This window comes from Hypanus sabinus, chromosome 3 (assembly GCF_030144855.1).
Source record: "Hypanus sabinus isolate sHypSab1 chromosome 3, sHypSab1.hap1, whole genome shotgun sequence".
Lineage (NCBI taxonomy): Eukaryota > Metazoa > Chordata > Chondrichthyes > Myliobatiformes > Dasyatidae > Hypanus > Hypanus sabinus.
In genome coordinates, this window is record NC_082708.1 from 49,311,215 (window position 1) to 49,331,804 (window position 20,590).

The window sequence follows — 20,590 nt, forward strand, 5'->3', positions numbered from 1 at the left end:
CACCACTGTCCTGTCACCCAGGAACTTGACAATGTGATTACTCAGGTGTTTAGCCATGCAGTCATATGTGAGCAGAGTGTACAGCAGTGTGTTCGGCACACAGTCTGGGGGGCGGGGGGGGGGGGGGGAACCATGTTGGCAATGATTGGGAGGAAGGAGCAGTTGTGCATCCTGACTGTCTGAGGTCTATTGGTTAGGAAGTCCAACGCCCAGTTGCACAGTGCTGTATTTAGACTGACAAGTAAGATTTTGTTCACCAAGGTCTGTGGGACAATAGTGTTGGATGCTGAACTGAAATTCAGAAACAGCATTCTGACATAAGTGTTCTTGCTTTCTAGGTTTGTCAGAGCCAGGTGCATGACAGATGCTTCGGCACACCTGTCATAGAGTGGTTCTGTCAGTAAGCATATTGGTGAGTGTCCAGTGTGGCAGGAATGGGATCTTTGATGTGTGCCATTACCAGCTATTCAAAGCACTTCATGATAATTGGTGTCAATGCCACTGGATGGCGGTCTGCAAGTGCAGAGTTCTTTGGTACATGGATGATGATGGCTGATTTGAAACATGGGGACAGCAGCCTAGATGAGTGAAGTATTGAAGGTGTCCATGAAGATGTCAGTGAGCTGGTGGGCACTCTCCCTGAGTACTTGGTGGGATATTGTCTGGCCCAACTGCCTTACTCTCTGTTCACTTTCTGCAGAGTCCTTCTCACATCTGCTGCTGTTCCAGACAGTGGCTGCTCACCTGGGAGGGTTAGCTTTCGTAACCGGCATAGTGTTACATGTCCTGAAATGTGCATAACAGTTGTTTAGAGCCTCAGGGAATGAGGTATTGCTGGCACAGTCAACACTCTTTTTCCTTCTGTAGTCAGTAATATCCTTGATGCCCAACCACACATGCTGGGGGTTGCTATTGGACAGGTGTTCTTGAATTGTTTTGTGCGTAGGTGATCTTTGCCCTCTTGATGTCAAAGATGAGGTTTCTCCTGACTGCTCTGAGAACTGTTCTATCACCTGACTTGAAGGCAGCGTCCCAGGCTTTTAGTAGGAAGCATACACCTGCATTCAGCCAGGGCTTCTGGTTGGGTCATGAGATGTAGTTAGTGACATATAAGGCATATTCCTCAAGACCTGTGTTTTCTCCGTTTGATGTGGCCTCCTAGAACATCCGCCAATTAGTCTGTTCCCTTAGGGTTCCCCTGGCCCTCACATTCCACCCCAAAACTTCCATATTCAATGGATTGTATTCTACCATTTCTGAAAAGATTCCAAAGCCAGTCACATTTTTTTCTCCCCTTACTTTTCAGCACTCCAAATGAAGTGTTCCTTCTGCAACTCTCAGATTCATCCTTCTTTTTCCAACAAGCAATTCCCTCTCACAGCACTTTTCCGTACAATTGTGCAAGATGCAGCACCTGCCCTTTTATCATTTTGCTTTCCACTCTTCAGGAACCCTGTCCTTCTAGGTTAAGCATCAATTCAGTTGCACTGCTTCCCTTTCAATAGATTGGTGTCAACATGAACTGTTCTACAATGGAGAAACCAAACATAGATTTAACAACTACAGATATTTTGTGTGCAGAACAGGTTTCTGGTTGCTTCTCATTTCAGTTCTTCTGTTCCACTCCCTGCTTGATCTCTTGGATCTCCCACAATTGGTCCAACAGTCCCCAATGTAAATTCAAGGAGTAGCACCTCACATTCTGCCTATGGATTTGAGAGCTATAACTATCTGCAATTCTTTCCCTTACTGAGCTTCATTAACAATTTGAACTAGTTCCTGTCTCACTTCAGTGAAATGTGTAAACCACTTGGAAATGATGTTAGTTGGATGCACATGAACATATGCTAAAATTAATCAAGGAGTCAGTCACAACAGAGTTTGTATTGTAGCATTTTAATGGCGATGAGGTTCTACAGGATGTCACCTCATCTCCTACTTTGACAATTCAAGTGTTCTGTCTAAGTACTTTTAAATACTGAGTGCATCACATTCTCAGGCAGTAAATTCCAGATTGCATCCTCTGGTTGACAAAAAGATTATCAGAACCCAAGACTCTCTTGGAAAATTAACATGGCATGATACATATATTCCAATTTCTTAGCCACAGATGTGTGAGGAGGCTGTTAGATTAAAAGACTGAAAAGAATGCTTCAAATGTGGTATGTTTCTGGGGTTGTTTGATAGCGTCACGGTTAGCCAATGATCCAGGATCAATTCTGCAGCTGTCTGTAAGGAGCTCATACGTACTTCCGGTGATTTATTGGGTTTGTCTGGGTGCTCTGGTTTCCTCCCACGTTCTAAAAATGTACAGGTTTGTAGGTGATGCACCATCAATAACTCTCGGAGACGGGAGGTGAACGAATAGGCTTTTATTAGCAGCAAAACGGAGCACAGCGTCTCGGAGACTGGGGGGGGAGCAGGGCCTGCAATCACCTTTATACAAGGGTCTGTGGGAGGAGCTTCAGGAGCAGTTAGCAGTGGGGCGTGTCCAGACAGGTATACATAGTTTACCACAGTAGGCTAACTGGTAACATAGGTGTAATTGTTGTGCAACAGACTCTTGGGCTGAAAGGGCCTGATACTGTTATGATCCCAGCCCCCTCCTTTGTGAGAATCACAAGAGCACCCATTGAGGGGGGGGGGGGGGTCAGTAGACCCAGGAAGTGAGAGAGAGAGAGAAACGTGTCAAATTGCACGTCCCACCCGGGATGCAGAATAAGACGACAGCGACTATTGTCTCATGGAGACCACGTGAAAAGCCCTCGGGCAAGGTGGGCTGGTTGAGAGAGAGATTGCATCATCCCAACCTGATTGACACCTTCGACCCCGTGAGGAAGTATAAAGGAGAGTCTCAGGGGGACAGCCCCCTTAGACACACCAAGAAGACACGAGAGAGTGTTCCCGCAGCAGCGGGAAGCCATTCTGAAGGAAGCCACGTGCGTTAGATTCCGGGATTGGAATTTGCAGGAATCACAGAAAACTGCTTTTAACTAACATCGGGGAGAGGAAACCAACACTCCCCCCCCCACCCCCCGATTTCACGGAAGCCTCATCAAGACTCGACAAGTTCTTTCTCTTCTCCCCCAAACTCTCTCTCTCTCGGTCGCCCCACGTGAAACCCAGCGATTTTCAAAGGGCTGAGGCCGGCAGACTTTCAGAGTGACTTTTATATTTCCAACGGACAATCTATTAACCCCTAGACAACAGCAGAGCTCACTTCTTAATGATGATTATTACTATACCCGCGCTTTAGATTGAATGTTGACGATGTGCACTATCTGAATGTATGTATTAACTTTACTTTTGTGCCCCTTTATAAAGAAAAACGTTTGAAAATAGTGACATCAGACTTCAACGGACCTCTCTATCTTTGCTGATAAGTTCTCCAGTTACGGGATTTCATAACAATACCATGTCATATCTCTAAATAAATAAATGAATAAATAAACAAATAAAAAAGATGGAAAGGAGCACAGATGAGATTGAACCTATTTCAGAGTAAACTACAATGTGAGAAATGAATTGAGCTCCCAAAGTGACCTGATCTTCAGAAATGAAAGAGTATTTCTTTATGGGGGAATTGCTATTTCATGACCAAAATGCATTTCCTACTTATGGGAGTGGGTACCAGTTTCTACCAGGGTGCCAGGGAGGAATGGGGAAATCAGGTGCCATGTGCAGTAATGAAGGAACTGTAGATTCCTCGAAAGGAGCCAACCAAAGGAACTACTGCACTCTCATCAAGTCCCAGACATACCCTGGACAAAAAAAAAACTGCTTAGATCTGTTTTGTAGAAATGGAAAATACATTTTATAATATTTGGATTAGTTTCCATGTTTTCAGAAAGTTTACTTCTTAGTAAACTCCAATTCAATTAACCTTAACATTCACAATGTTAAAGGGCTATTTGTCTTTACAACACCCCTGAAGTTCTGTTCAGAGATAATGCACTATAGTTCTCAGAAGGCAATTTTCGTAAGGGCTCGTAAGGGCTTGCCAGTTTGCTTTTTGAAAATATTGCTTCCCTTTTTACAGAATAATGGAAAGGCATACATTTGATTCTTGATGTCATCAGGATGAGCATCTCATCTTATCAATCACACTTCCATTCTGTGCAAATCCTCAGCCATCCAATTCCCTTTGCTATTGGCTCACCTCCAAGCAGCTCCACCAAATCCACAGTGGGGCACCTGACTTAATCCTGGGATCAATGCCGCTGAAGTGGGTGACCAAATACTGCCTGGAGATGAGGAGGAATTTCTTCAGCCAGAGAATGTAGAATCTGTAGAATTTGTTGCTACAGGCAGTTGTGGAGGACAAGTCATTTGGGTATATTTAAGGCAGTGGTTGCTAGATTCTTTATTAGTCGGGGCATGAAGGGTTATGGGGAGAAGGCAGGAGATTGGGGCTGAGAGGGAAATGGATCAGCCACAATGAAATGGTGGAGCAGACTTGATGCGCCAAATGGTCTAATTCTGCTGGTATAACTTGCAGTCTTATCTCTGTAAATATGTCCAAGGAACTGCTGAAGAAAGCTATGCTATCAGAATCCATCGCTATTTGAGCATCCTAGCCTTTTACAAACTCACCAACCCACAAGACTTATGAATAGCCGAATAAAGAACACTACTCCTGTTACTGCTTAAATCAGAGTTGATACCAAATTTAGGAAAACACTGTGAGGTGCTCAAAGATGACAAAGATGTATTGTCAAAGATCTGCTACCAGTAAAAGCTGAAGCTGGCAACAGATGGACATCAGACATGATGTAAGGTGCCAGAACATTTGGGCATGGCCCAAGCGCAGAGAGAGAGACACTGAAGCAGGTCGACAGTTCAATAACTTTAATAAGAACTTTCTAGAATTTTAAGAGAAAGGAAAGCAATGAACACTAGGCAACAGCAGCGTTAATTAAAACTCTCAAACCAAAAGTTAAATGCCAACACCAAGGCTGAAAGAATTACCTAAATACTAAATGAATACTGCTCCTTTTCAGTGTCAGTCAAAATGGTAGTCCTCTTTCTCAGACAAGGACAAAGGTAAGCAGGGAGCATAACGTTGCTGTGCTTTGCTCAAGTCTCAACAAGACTACATTGAAAAGAAGGGAGTTAAACGGAACCTACTATTCAGCCTGCATGTGGGGTGTGTAGACCCTGCAGTATAGTCTGTGGTTGTGACAGAAGGTAATGGATATTCTGTACACACCATACCAAAGTTCATTGGACATCACAAGGGAACAGTGTATCCTATGTTGAATGAACAGATCCTCTTAGGAGGATTTCTGAAGAAGGTGCTTTATGAAAGTAGGTATACCTGCAATACAATTATATCATGGACCAGCAGTAGACTCAAAGACCAACTAGGATCAGATGTAGAATAGTCAATTGACCTATGTATCTGGAAGACTGTGTGCCAATATAAAACATACAGAACCTGGATAGTTATTTTGTTTTGTTTTTCTTTCACTTTTTGTTATTAAAGGAGTCAATTCCCTGAAATAACTGCTATAAGCTACTATCACTTTTTGAGGAAATTGAATACATATCTCATTTCATTCAAAGATGTCAGGATGGTGTGTTGCCACCCAAGTACTAGGGTCAAGGATGTCTCAGAGTAGATGCAGAAGATGGAGGGGTGGCTCTGTTGGTAAAAAATGAAATCAAATCCTTAGAAAGAGATGACATAGGATCAGAAGATGTAGAATTGAGTGGATTGTGGATTGAGTTAGGAAACTACAAAGGTAAAAATACCCTGATCAGAGTTATATACAGACTTCAGAGCAGCATTCAAGATGTGGGATATAAATCGCAATGGTGATCAAAAAGGCATGTAAAAAGGGCAATAGGACGATAGTCATGGGGGATTTCAATATGCAGGTAAATGGGGAAATTCAGGTTGGTGCTGGATCCCAAGAGGGAATTTGTAGAATGCCTACAAGATCGATTTTTATAGCAGCTTGTGGTTGAGCCCACTAGGAGAAAGGTTATTCTGGATTGGGTGTTGTGCAATGAACCAGATTTGATTAGGGAGCTTAACATAAAGGAACCCTTAGGAGTCAGTGATGATAGAATTCACCCTTCAGTTTGCAAAGGAGAAAATTAAGTCAGATGTATCAATATTACAGTGGAGTAAAGGGAATTACAGAGGCACGAGAGAAGAGTTGGGCAAAGTTGATTGGAAGGGAACACTAGCAGGTTTGATGGCAGAACAGAAATGACTGGAGTTTCTGGGGGCAATACTGAAGATGCCGGATAGTTACAAACCAAAGATAAACAAGTATTCTACAAGGAGGATGAGGCAATCATGGCTGACAAAGGAAGTCAAAGACAGCATAAAAGGAAAAGAGAGGACATATAATATAGCAAAAATTATTGGAAAGTTAGAAGATTAGGAAGCTTTTAAAAGCCAACAGAAAGCAACTAAAATGGCATAAGGAGAGAAAATATGAAGGTATGCCAGCCAATAATATAAAAGATAATACCAAAAGTTTTTTGGAGATATAAAGAAAAAGAGAGAGGCGAGAGTGGATATTGGGCCACTGGGAAATGACCTGGAGACTTAGTAACAGAGGACAAAGAGATGATAGTCAAAATAAGTACTTTGCATCCATCTTCACTGTGGAAGATATTAGCAGTATGTCAGAAATTTGAGAGTGGGCAGAGTGTAGTTGCCATTACCAGAGAGAAGGTGCTTGGGAAGCTGAAAGGTCCCCAGGGTTCTAAAAGATGTAGCTGAGGAAATTGTGGAGGCCTTAATGATCTTTCAAGAATCACTAGATTCTGGAATAGTTACAGAGGACTGGAAAATTGCAAATGTCACCTCGCAAGGGAGGGAGGCAAAAGAAAGGCCAGTTAGATGAATATTAGAGTTGTGTTGTACATGCATACTATGTATAGTTGTATTGTACATACTTATTTCTGGTTAAGATGGCTCTGCTAAACGTGTGTGACAGCCTTCTGGTAGGCTAAGAAATCTGTCCAACAACATCACTATAACATTCCTTTCCTGAGGCAAATTGTGTTAAATTATTGCTGCAAACAGTGAAGGGGTGAGTGATGGTGAGGCGAGTTTGGGGATGAGCCATGATGGGGTATAGCAGAAATGTTGCAGGAGGAATTCTGATGCCCATACAGCTGACCTGTGAGCGAGATTGGATTGCTCTCGGTGCCAAAAGGAGAAGTCGAGGCCCAGTCAGAAAAGATTTGGTGCCTGTACAAATGGTCCAGGTTTCAGGTTGGATTGCTCTGGATGCCAAGCTGATTTGAAGAGCTTGGGAGCAGCTTCAGGCTAGGCAGCAAAATCTGGGCTTGGAGCAGGTCGCTGCATGGCATGATCTAGGCCCAGAGTGAGTCGTTGGGTGGCAAGGTCTAGACCTGGAGCTTTTTGCCTCAGCTGGATCCCTGTGCAAGGTACGATTTGTTGTTTAGACAATTTTAAATACTGGCCCTGATCGGAGGTGAGAGCTGATTTTGCTTGCTCTCCATGATCTTCACTCCTCTCTCCAGGGCACTGGAGCCTTTCGCTGTTCCATTGTTTGGACAATTTAAACACCAGCCCAGGTGAACTGAAAAGGTGTTGGTCAGGACAAGAGCTGATTTCACTCGTTCTCAACATGGTCATCTCCATAGTGCTGAGGCTATGAAGACTGTCCTGACTGCTGCGCTCTCTACCTGCGAATATAATGAACTGATAAGCAAGTCTTTGGGCTTCCTACAGGCTTCTCTGGGGTTCAATTCCAAGGACTCAATTTTGGTTTGGAATGCTGTTTGCATGATATGTATTTTTGTCTTTCTCTTGCAGTATTGGTCTTTTTATTTTTATTCTTTTTTTAAATTAAGTTTTTCGGGTTTCTTGCTTTTTGGTTACCTGTGAGCAAGCAAACCCGAAGTGTGTAATTTATACATTTTTTTGATAATAAATATAATTGAATCTTGAATGTTGACAATAAAATAAAACTTTCAACCTTTGAACCTTTTTTTAGCCTGACTTTAGTGCTTGGGAAGATGTTGGCGTCCATTATTAAGGATGAGAGTCTAGGAACAGCTTCAGAATAGGATGCCCATTTAGAACAGAGATTAGGAAGATTTTCTTTAGCCAGAGCATGCTGAATCTACAGAATTTTCTGCCGTGGTTGGCTATGGCAGCCAAGTCTTTGAATATATTTAAAGTGGAGATTGCTAAGTTCTTGATTAGTCAGGGCATGAAAGGTTATGGAGAGAAGGCGGGAAAATGGGTTGAGAGGAATAATAAATCAGCCATGATGGAATGGCGGAGCAGACTCAATGGGCAAATTAGCCTCATTCTGCCCCTATGTCTTATGCTGAATGTTCACTGTAAGTTATTGAATTCTTAGTTTTGAGGAGCTTTCATTACTTTTGACCCATTGCTATAACTATAAACCATGTTTTTCTGTTTGTAGGACATACAGCTGTTCATGCATTATAAGAATATGATTAATTTCAGAGGGAGAGGAAACCCTCAATGCATGATGAAATGTATTAACCCCATTGAGGTAAGAGAAAATGTATTCTTAAAACACATATTTTGGACTAAGATCTTTTTAAATTCAGTACAATAACACATGGAATGCATAGAAATATGTCTTTATTTATCAGTAAATCATTATGGTTTCTCACCCAGTTCACATTGGTTCATGCTATTAATATGCAAAATATACATACCTTACTGATTTTTCTGTCTGAACTTTGTGAATCATTGCTGTGGTTGTTGTGAGTATCATCATTTACAAAGGATACAATATAAAAATACATTGTCTCATAAAAAATATCAGAATACCTCTAAACCTAATTTGATATCATAAAGTTTTGATATGATGAGGTGAGCAATTTAGAAAAAGGAGTCTAATAAATATTTTGCATAAAACGAGTCAGGAATGATCTTTAATGGAACTCATAAATCCTGAAATATGATCTGCCTGTAATCATAGTAACTATATATTACAAATACCCAGTCTGCAAGATAGCTACCTTTTAAACAGTGAATATCTACTGGGCTTTATTGGTGTTCAGCTTATCTTTACATTTTTCTGTAAATGCTAGTTGAGAGGGATTGGCAGTAGTAATAATTTAAGTCTGGATCCTGATATTGATGAATGTTTGATTTACCTGTCCTCATTAGATCAGCACTTGCACCACTTTTCATCAAGAGAATTCTATGGTAACTTACTTCTACATTCCATAAAAACATCCATCAAGATTATTATCAATCTATAACTCTCATCTGTTGCAGAAGTTATTATTACAAAAGCCAGTGAGGATTCATGTTACTGGAATGAGGAAACATAATCACAAACACCAAACATGGAAGTCATTCATCATATACTCAAACACTAATTTTTCTCTACAGGAATGCAGCATATTATTCTCCTATGCATTATTCTTCCAGAACTTTTTACTTAATAAAATAACATATAAAATGCTATAAGCTTTCAATAAGTAGCATATAGAAACAAAAGAAAATGCTGATGTTAATATTTCTGACATATCCATTCATTGGAAGAAACAAATATAGGTTCGGAAATTTACCACAATGACAGACAGATATTGTTAATCATAGAACAGAATTTCATAACAGTGCTCAATTCTCTTGATAACCTGCCCTTGAGAAATTGGATGTGAGTCATTTTCTTGAACTACTAAAGTCATTCTAGCAAAAGTAACTTCACGGTATTATTGTGTCACGTACCCCGTGACCGAAATGGAAAACAGAAATGGAAAACACTTTGGAGTCTGGTATTACTAGTAACTAATAATGTTTTTTTAGTAAACTAAGCAATACAGTAATCTACAAATGTTGTAAAATGCAAATATATGAAACAGGTTAGCAATGATATATACAGAAGTGTGGAAATAGGAACCAAAACCAGGCTCTTTCAGAGCTAGGGTAAATGAATACAGTCTTATGATATGATGCAGAGTTCAGTTCAGTTCAGTTCAATGGTTAGAGACTTTCTTATGGGAGATGGTCATTGCCTGTTGCTTGTGTACATTGGAAGTTATTCTCCTTCTATCAGCCTATGTCTGGTAGTAGTCCTGGCCCTGTTGCATGCAGGAATGGACTGTTTCATTTGCTGAGGTGCTAGGAATAGAATTGTCATTTGTGCAAATCATCAATGAAGATTTCTACTTCTAAATTAATATGTAAGAAAAGTAATTAATGAAGCTGCTATAGATATTTGGACTCAGCCACTGCATTGAGGAACCCTTGCAATAATATCCTAAGATTGGAAATATTGATCTTCATTTTCCTTTGTGTGAGTTTCTGACTCAAAACCCTTGAGTGTCTTTCTCTTGATGCCCATGAATTTCAGTTTCCCAGGGCCAATTAAAGCTAAAGTTTGCCAAAAACTGTCTTGATCTCAAGTACAGTTACTTCCATCTCATCTCTGGAATTTTGCTGTTGGTCTTATGTTTGGACAAAGGTTGTGATGAGGTCTGGGACCACGTGGCCCTGGTAGAATGTAAACTGAGCACCAGTCAACTGCTTAAGTAAGTAGATAGCACTTGATAACACTGTTGATGATACCTTTCTGTCACTTTGCTAGTGATTGAAAGAGGACTGATGGTATTTAACGCGATTGGATTTATCCTGCATTTTGAGGACATTTCAAATTTTGTGATTAAGATGCAGAATGAATTTTTCCTATGCTTTTTATTTTGTATTTTTAAGACCAGTGTCTAAAATATTAACATTCCTCATTGCTTTTAGACACTGTTTTAAATGTTGACATGTTCCAGCATGTTTTTTATTTATATAGTTGCTTTTGTTTATATTATAACAATAAAATCCAAACACTGGAAATATTCATTACACCTAGCAGCATCTGTAAAGGTGTAGCTATTTTTTAGGTCAAGATCTTGCATCAGGATTGAGAAGGAAGAGGAAAGATGACCATTCTATATTAGTACAGGAGGCGTTGGGTAGGTGAACGTGTTTGAGAGAACACAAGGTTAGGTTATTTGAAGTAGGCAAATTGCATTGTAAGCAACATACGCAAAATGCTGGTGGAATGCAGCAGGACAGGCAGCATCTATAAGAAGAAGGACAGTTGACATTTCAGGCCAAGACCCTTCGTGCGTTAGTGCTGATGATGGGTCTCGGCCCGAAACATCGACTGTACTTCTTCCTATAGATGCTGCCTGGCCTGCTGCATTGCACCAGCATTTTGTGTGTGTTGGTTGAATTTCTAGCATCTGCAGATTTCCTCGTGTTTGTGAAATTGCATTGTAAGCTACCTTAGTGAAATATGAGATGTGTTCTTCCAATTTGTGTTTGACCTCTGTGGCATTGGAGAAAGCCAAGGACAGTGTGGGATTGGGAAAGACACACAACTGGAAGGCCAACTGGAATTGCAGACAGAGTGCAAATGCTCCTCAAAACAGTCTGTACATAGTTTAACTGAAGTAGAGGGGGCATCATTGCAAGCATCAAATGCAATTGATCTGCTTGGAAGAGGTATGGGTAAACCTGTCTCTCAGGAAGGGCTGTTTGGCCACCCATTTCAATTCTACTTCCCATTCCCATTCTAACATTTCAGTCTATGGCCTCCTCTACTGCCATGTTGAGGCCACAATTGGATTCCAGAAGCAACACCTTATATTACGTCTGGGTAGCTTTCAACCTGATGGCATGAATATCGATTTCTCAAATTTTCCAGTAATTGACCCCCACCTTCACCATTCCCCCATTCCCGTTTCCCTCTGTCACCTTTTCTCCTTACCTGCCCATCACCTCCTTCTGGTGCTCCTTCTCCTTCTCTTTCTTCCATGGTCTTCTAACCTCCTCTATCATGTCCTACCTTCTCCAGCCCTCCTCTAATACTAATCAACTTCCCAGCCCTTTTCTTCACCTCTGCCCCCCTCCCAGTTTCACCTATTACCTTGTACTTCTTCCTCCCATTCCCCACCTTCTTGCTCTGACCTCATCTTTTTTCACATTCCTTGTTGTTAGTTCACTTCCATTGACTTCAATAGCTCTGTAGCTGTGTGCTTTTTTATATATCACTGGGAGTTGAAACAATGCTTGTCAAGACAAAGGTAATAACACATTAAGAATGTGTTAAGAAAAGGTGGAATAAATTGGAAGGGCCTGTACTGAATCCCAGAATGGCAGCAAAGCTGCAATCATTTGACCTCGTTAAAACAAGAAAATACTAGTATCTTGGAGATATTTGCACATGCATAACTTAATCAGAAATCCCAAAGTTTATGGTAGTGATTCAAGAAGTAAGAGGGAATTTTCTCTATAAAACCCAGGGAAACTATTGCCTGTCAACCTCTGTCACTATCTCTAACTTTCTCTCCCATCTGATTCCTTTGACCAATCAATCCTCCTCAAATGGAGACACAAGAGATGCTGGAAGTCTGGAGCAACACACACACACACACACGTCAAGCATCATCTATGGAGGGAAATAAGCAGTCGATTTTTCAGGCTGAGACCCTTTATCAGAAATGCACTGAGATCAGTCCTGATGAAGTATCTCAGCCCGAAATGTTAACTGTTCATTTCCCTCCATAGATACTGTCCAACCCACGGAGTTCTTCCAGTATCTTGTGTATTTTCCTCCTCACCTGGATCTACCTATCACTTGCTAGCTCTTGGCCCACACACTCTCTCACCTCTTTATACTGCCAATCTGCCCTCTACAATTTCAGTCCAAATGAAGGGATTTGATCCAAAACTTTAACTGTCCAAACCCCTAGCTCCTTCAGCAGCTCACCTGTTGCTCCAGATTCTAGCATTTGCCGTCTCTTGCATCTTTACAGAGTCATAGAATTGTCTCAGCACTAATCTACTGAGTCAATGCATCTCTACTAGCACTAAGACCAATATCAATACCAATTTTTAGCCCCTTTCCGTTGCTCTATCCCTGTTTCCTGTGAATTATTTTCACTCAGGTGTCTATCAAAGGAAAAGTCCTGAGTACTCCTAACATTGACCCTGCTATTTTCTGAAATCAAGCAATTCCCACAGGTCAGTTTTCAGTCTTTAAGGCAAGCTTTATCCATGCTACCATACCCCCTTTATTTCATGGTCTTAAATTTTGCTAACAGACTTCTACTAAGGAGTCTGTTAGTTAGAAGAAAAATAAAATCAAGAATAATTGTTTCAAGTATTAACTGCATTTTTATTATTTCATTGAGTATATTATAGCACTTAATTCTGGCTGCTTAACACTGAAAATTGAAAACGATATATAAATGAGAAATTTGGAAAGTTTGCCTTTGTCTAATCTCTATCCATTGCTCCTATATGTTCATAGGCAGATTTCTTGGATAGGGCTGCTGGAGTTTATGTCCGATTCAGACTCGGGGGAGTAAGTAATCTTCATTTTCACTGATTGAAGTTAATATCATTTCTAACCATGCCTTCTCAGTACCATTATACTTAAGGTGTTATGTGTTTGTGGATGGAATTTGTTCAATTAGAATGGCTAACTTGATGGTATGGCAACATATAAAATAGATAATATCTGTATGGCAGTGCTCTGCAGTATACATGCAGCTGAGGTCAGAAGAACAAAATTTAATCTGCATTAACAGCATCATTGAAGCTTTGCCAAATAATGAAGCTGAAATTTACTGACAGGCTTTCTTATTTTGAGGAGGTAAAGTCTAAGCTCCATCTCTCACCATTATAACATTTGCTGAATATTAGAGCTCTGTGTTTCAATCCCAAATTACATCTTCATCCTGGTGGAGATCATTCCTCCCCCCAAAATCATTTTCATTTTAAGCACCAGTATAGCTATGATATATGGAAGGTCATCGTGAGAGTGGAAAGGTAATTCAGTGTGAAATTAAAGATGCAATCCATGCACGACAGCTGTGACAGGGTTTGCATGTCATTACTTACTATAAGGCATAGCCTAACAGTATAAATGGAAGTGATGCCTCACTCCCTGATGTGTTAAATGCCTTTCAGGCATCTTTCAAAGGGAGAGCAACACTACACCTGTGGGAATCCCCACAGTATCCGGTGTCTGGTGCAGTGTCAACAGTGTACCTGGCAAGGTTCTGAAAACCTGTGCCAACCAACTGGCTGAAGTGTTCAAGGACATCTTAATTTAATACTGCTGTGGTCTGAGGTTCCCACCTGCTTTACAAGGGCAGCAAACATACCAGCGTCTAAGAGCAGGGTGAGCTGTCTCAACAACTATTGACTGGTAGCTTTCACATCTGTGGTAATGAAATGCTTAAAGAGGCAAGTTATAGCTAGAATTTATCCTGCCTGAGCAAGGACCTGGAACCATTGTAATTCACTGACCACTGTAACAGGACTTAAAGTAGACACAATATCACTAGCTCTCTCTCTCTGCTTTGGAGCCCCAGACAACAGCAAAACATACAACATGCTGGTTTTTTATCAATTACCTCGCAGTGTTCATTACCATCACTCCCTCAGCTTCTAAATTTGGACCTCTGGTAGATTGCTGATAACATCTTGTTGCTGACAGTCAACATCTTGTGTTAACTGATATGCACCCACTAGCAATCAGTGCAATCACAGTTTAATTCCCATCACTGTATGTAAGGAGTTTATACATTCTTCCCATAATCATGTGGGTTTCCTCTAGGTGCTCCACATTCCAAAGACACATGGGTTAGGGTTAGTAAATTGTGGGCATGCTCTGTGGCATGGAAGCTTAGCAACTCTTGTGGTTACCCTCAGCACATATTGATGCAACTGACACATATCACTGTGTTTTGGTTTACATGTGACAAATAAAGCTTCACTACTCTACACATTCATTACTTCAAGGCTAGGCACAGCTCAAACAGTATCTATAAATTCATAGATGGCACCCACTGTTGGCAAAATCTCAGATGGCAAAGAGGAGGTGTATAGAAATGAGGTGGGTTGACTGGTTGAGCTGTGCCACAACAACCTTGCATTCAGCATTATCAAGATCAAAAAATTGAATGTGGACTTCAGGAAGAGGAAGTTTGGAGTTCAGACATCAGTCAGCAGGGGATAGGTGAGAGCTTTAAGTTACTGGGTGTCAAAACCTTACAGGATCTGTTCTGGGCCTGACCTATTGATGCAATCACAAAGAAGCCACAGCAGCTGCTCTCCTTTGTTAGGCGTTTGAGGAGATTTGGTATGTTTTCAGACTGACACATTTTTATATATGTACGGTTGAAAGTACGTATATACTCTGCTAGCTCTGTCCCTTAACGCTCTCCATCATTAACAATAACCTCAAGAAGGTATTATCCATCTTTAATAAACCACAACATCCAGGATCTGCCCTCTTCTCATTATTACCATCTGGGAGTTGGTACAGGAACATGCAGACCCACATTCAACAATTCAGAAACAATTTCTGTTTTCTGAAACCTTCATATTTCTAAACCATTCAGTTACCCATCAACACCACCACATTATCCTTTTATTTTTGGACTATTTACTTACTTTATAGTAAAATCTTTACACTCTACTGCCAGAAAGCAATGCATCTCATGTCATATAAGACAGTGGGAATAAACCCGATTCTGAGTGTCCAAGTTATGTCCCACAGATGGAAACTCCACGCCCCCCCCCCACCCCCAAACCATGCTAAACATCTTGTTCCAGATAAGGTCACAGGAAATCTCCAGAGCCATTCCAAAACTGAACAAATCCCAGGAGAAACTGTGGCCCTTTGAACTTCTGTGGAAATTCACTAGAATGATCCCGAAATCTCTGCCCCTGGATTTAAATACAATTAGATAACTTGACCAATGCATAACAAAACTATATCTTAAATAGATTTTATTGGTGAAAATGGAAAATGTGCCATACTTGACCAAATTTACTGAATAATAAAAAGTTAATTTCTCTCTGCTTACTTCAGTGAGGAGATTTGTCAGGCTTTAAGGTAAAAATGTGTTTCTTTATGTGATTTCCTTCTGCTTAAAATATAAGGAACTTGGCTGAATTTAATAATCAATTGAATTGAAATTTCATTTAGTAGTGCAAAGGTGAAAGATTATCCCTTATGTATGTAAAAGATATTTTATTTATCCAGGTATTCAAATAGGATACTTCTTATTTCTATCAATTACAAAAAACAGTTCAGTTTCTGATTTAAACGTTTGGACATATCTCTCCAGTCTGGAAGCTGAATACAGCTCTCTGGTCATATTAAGTTTTGGCTGGCGCGGCACACGCGCGCACACACTCACTCACTCCTGTAAGGTTTGTGTTTGTTCTGAATCAGTTGTTTTGGGTTCTTTCTCACATTATAAAATTTACATCATGCATGTGTACCAGTGTTTATAAATAGTAGCCTGCACTTTTTACAAATTAAAGTCAACCTGATTTTGTTCATCCTGGTTTGTTTTATAGGAAACCTTTCCTCCAAAAATCTACTACAAAATATTTACCCACCGTCCGATTGTGGATTTGTGTGCAAACAGTCCTAAAGATTATACTAATCCTGCAGCCAAACAGAAAGTACCAAGGCAAGTTCATAACCGAAATCCTATTCAGAAAGATGATCGCAGTGGATGGTACAAACGAATGGAGAATAATGACTGGAGAAGTCTTTCAGACAAGGTAAATACACAAATGTTTTCCTGACAAAATATTTACAGTCGTATGTACATAAAATTAACTCGGAGGTAGATGCCCCTTGATTGTTACCAAAAACAGAACAATTAAAAATGATCAAACACGAGGAAATCTGCAGATGCTGGAAATTTAAACAACACACACAAAATGCTGGTGGAACACAGCAGACCAGGCAGCATCTATAAGGAGAAGCGCTGTCGACGTTTCGGGCTGAGACCCTTTGTCAGGACTAACTGAAAGGAAAGATAGTAAGAGATTTGAAAGTAGTGGGGGGGGAGAGGGAAATGCGAAATGATAGAAGACCAGAGGGGGTGGGATGAAGCTAAGAGCTGGAAAGGTGATTGGCGAAAGTGATACTGAGCTGGAGAAGGGAAAGGATCAGGGGATGGGAGGCCACGGGAGAAAGAAAGGAGTCGGGGGGGGGGGGGGAGCACCAGACGGAGACCGGAGGGTTAATGCGAAATGATAGGGGAAGACCGGAGTTTTTTTATTTGATAAAAATGATGCTGTTGCAGAGTCCAGATTTGGAAAAGCACTTTTATTTCAGACAATGGAACAAAGTACCGGAGGAACTAGCAGATCAGACAGGATCTGTTTCAGGTTACAAAGCTTCATCTGGACCCAGCTTTTAATTTCCTTTTACAGATGCTGCATGACATGCTGAGTTCTTCCAGCATTTTGTTTTGTTTCTACAGATTCCAGCGTTGACCATCTTGTGTGTCTGTACTGATATTTCAGGGTGGTGGTGCTGGAAGTAAATACAAAAGTGAGAGATTAAGCCAAGAAGCAATTTCAAAACTCGTATGACCATTTAAAAAATTACAGTATTGCTGAAAAAGTATGGGATAACCTTAAAGTTATGGAGTTGGAGGAAGGTCTAGAGTGTATTAGAATAATCTAGACTAATAGTAACAAAGGCACCTCCAAAAGTATAAAAGTGGATGAGAATTACATAAAGTTAATATATGGAGAAAAATGCAGCTCTAGGACAACATTTAAAAGATATCTACCTCTATGCTGGCATGTTAAACAAAAATTGCAAAGTTCTGTCACATTACGTTTATGGTGTAGGGAAGGTTTTCCAGAATTTGAAGCTAGACTTGTAAAAATTAAAAGTGATTGTGATCTTTCCTAATCTATATTCATACCTTATAGTGAATTATTGAACAAATCTCATCCAAAAGTTTGGTTAATGTTGTCCATTGATAAATTATTTATACTATTAGTTTAAGCATGGAAGCATGAAAACTTAATCTATTAGTTACAAATGTGTTGATGAATTGTCCTTTGTGTTTTTTCAGTACCTGGGAACCACAACAGATTACATGCAGTTTGAGCCAAACAAAAAAACAATAGCATTTCATCATTCCATATCCCAGAGAAGACAGGATGTTATGAGAAAGAAAAAGCAAAGAAAAGTTGAATGGATGAAAAAGATGTGAGTTTGAAGAAAAATTGATGTTATTCCATCAGAATTGGATGAAGTCTACTGCTCAAAGTTCAAAGTAGATTTATTTTCAAAGTACATATATGTCACCATATGCAACCCTGAGATTCATTTTCTTGCGGGCAATCACAGTAAATACAAGAAACACAATAGAATCTATGAAATACCCCACCCAACAGGATAGACAAATTACCAACGTGAACAAACAACAAACTGCAAAACAAAGAGGGAAAAAGGAAATACTAGTAATATAATTAATAAATAAATAAATAGATAGATAGATGGATGGATAGATAGATAAACAAACAAACAAGCAAGCAAGTAAGCAATAAGTATTGGAGAACATGAGATGAAAGGTCCTTGAAAGTGAGCCCATAGATTGTGGGAGCAGTTCGGTGAATTGGCAACTGAAGTTGAGTGAAGCTATCCCCTTTGGTTTATTAGACTGATGGCTGAGGGGTAATAACTGTTCCTGATCTCAGTGGTGAGGGTCCTGAGGCTCCTGTGCCTTCTTACTAATGGCAGTAGTGAGAAGAAATCATGGTTTGGATGGTGGGAGGTTCTTGGTGATGGATGCTGTTTTCCAATGACAGCACTGTATGGTTGTACTCTGTGGTGGGGAGGGCTTTACCCATGTTGAAATGGGCCATATCCACTACTTTTTGTAGGCTTTTCCATACAATGGCATTTGTGTTTCCATACCAGGATGTGATGCAGCTAATCAAGACACTCTCCACCACATATCTACGTCTGAAATTTGTCAAAATTTTAAATGACTTACCGAATCTTTGCAAACTTCTAAGATATTAGAGGTTCCTTCGTAGTGGCACTTATGAGCCGGACAGTTCCTCTGAAATAATAACACTGAGGAATTTTAAGTTGTTGACCCTCATCCCCAAATGAAGACTGGCTTATGTACCTCTGGTTTCCTCCTCCTGAAGTCAATAATCATCTCCTTGCTCTTACTAACTTTGAGTGAGAGTGTGTCACAGCTCAGTCTCATTTTCAATCTCCCTCCTAAATGCTGATTCATCACCAGCTTTGATTTGGTTAACAATAGTGGTCATCAGTTGTGAGGTGCTCTCAGGGCTGCTGTACTTGGCGCAAGAGTGGCGAGTCCCTCACTCCTTCAGCTCGGAAATCACCCAAGCCGTCTTCAGATTTGTCTGGGGATCCAAGATGGAGCGGGTCGGACGGACCACCATGCACAAGTCCCTGGACAATGGGGGCAAAAACGTCCCAAATGTCCCCCTAACCCTGATGGCCAGCTTCGCGTGTGGCTGCATCAGGTTGTGTGTGGATCCCAGGTATGTGGGCACCAAGTACCACTACATGCCCAGGTTCTACCTGTTGCCCTGGCTACGAAGGATGGGTCTGGCCCCTTTCCCATGCAACACCCTTGTCAGCTGGTCATTGCCGCCAGACCTGTCCTTCGTAGAGAAGTTCTTTCAAGTCAACGCCTTTGACCACAGGGCCATCAGGCAGTGGTCAGCACGTAAGGGCCTGCAGGCACTGCAGGAGAAGGACGTGATGGACACAGTGGGGTGGTTCCCTGAGCAGACCGTCCAGTTTATTTGGCAAAATGCCTCATCGTCAGACCTCACCAACAGGCACCAAGACCTTGCCTGGCTGGCGGTGAGAGGGGCCCTCCCAGTCCAATCCCTCCTGTACGCCCGGAACATCATCTCCACACCTGTCTGCCCACAGGAGGACTGCAGTGAGGAGGAGTCAATGACCCACCTCTTTGCACACTGTGGGTTCACAAAGAAGGTGTGGAGGAGGATGGAAGGGGCAGTGTTGAGGTTCATCCCCAGCAGCTGAGTAACAGAGGACCCTCTGATCTAGGGGCTGTTCCCGGGGACGCACACGAAGACCAACATCCGGTGCTGCTGGCAGATCATCAACTCGGTGAAAGACGCTTTTTGGTCGGCCCGAAACTTGATGGTCTACCAGCACACGGAGATGTCCGTGAGGGAATGCTGCCGACTGGCACATTCTCGGCTGCAGGAGTACGTGCTGAGGGACACACTCAAACTCGGTGCAGCCACCGCAAGGGCCCGGTGGGGAAGGACCACAGTCTAGGGTTCTTCTCCCGTGGGAGTTGAGGAGAAGAGGGGTTAGGGGTATACCCACTGAATGTAAATATGAAATAACAAAGTGCCACTTGGGTGGCAAAACTTTTGAACTTTGAAAATGTAAAGACAGTAATGGTACCAACTGTAAAGAATTGGAAGTCTTTGTATGGTTATTGTATATAATTTTATTTTTGAATAAAGTATATTTTGTTTAATTTAAAAAAAAATAGTGGTGTCATCAGCATACTTAAGTACTGTATAGCCTCACAGTCCTAAGTATAAAGTGAGTAGAGCAGGGAGCTTAAGCACACAGACTTGTGGTGCACCTGTGCTGATGGAGATTGTGGCCTGTGTTCTCTCACTTTAAGGAACATCTCATCCAAGTTTATTTTTGGTCCTACTTAGCATTGCTGTTTTACAGGTCAGATCACAGGCATCTTGTGTAGTGACCTGCCCTGAGGTGTTGAATCAATTCACAAAAACATA

General features: G+C 41.1%; 1 protein-coding gene across 1 annotated transcript in view; it reads left to right on the forward strand.

Moving 5' to 3' along the window:
• The window catches only part of c3h11orf65 (chromosome 3 C11orf65 homolog), a 57,347-nt gene that overhangs the window by 26,816 nt on the left and 9,941 nt on the right, over positions 1 to 20,590 (forward strand). Inside the window, exons 4-7 of the mRNA XM_059964279.1 lie at positions 8,424 to 8,516; positions 13,290 to 13,343; positions 16,358 to 16,567; positions 17,884 to 18,020. Coding sequence (XP_059820262.1) covers positions 8,424 to 8,516; positions 13,290 to 13,343; positions 16,358 to 16,567; positions 17,884 to 18,020 — 494 coding nt within the window. The remainder of the gene's footprint in view (positions 1 to 8,423; positions 8,517 to 13,289; positions 13,344 to 16,357; positions 16,568 to 17,883; positions 18,021 to 20,590) is intronic.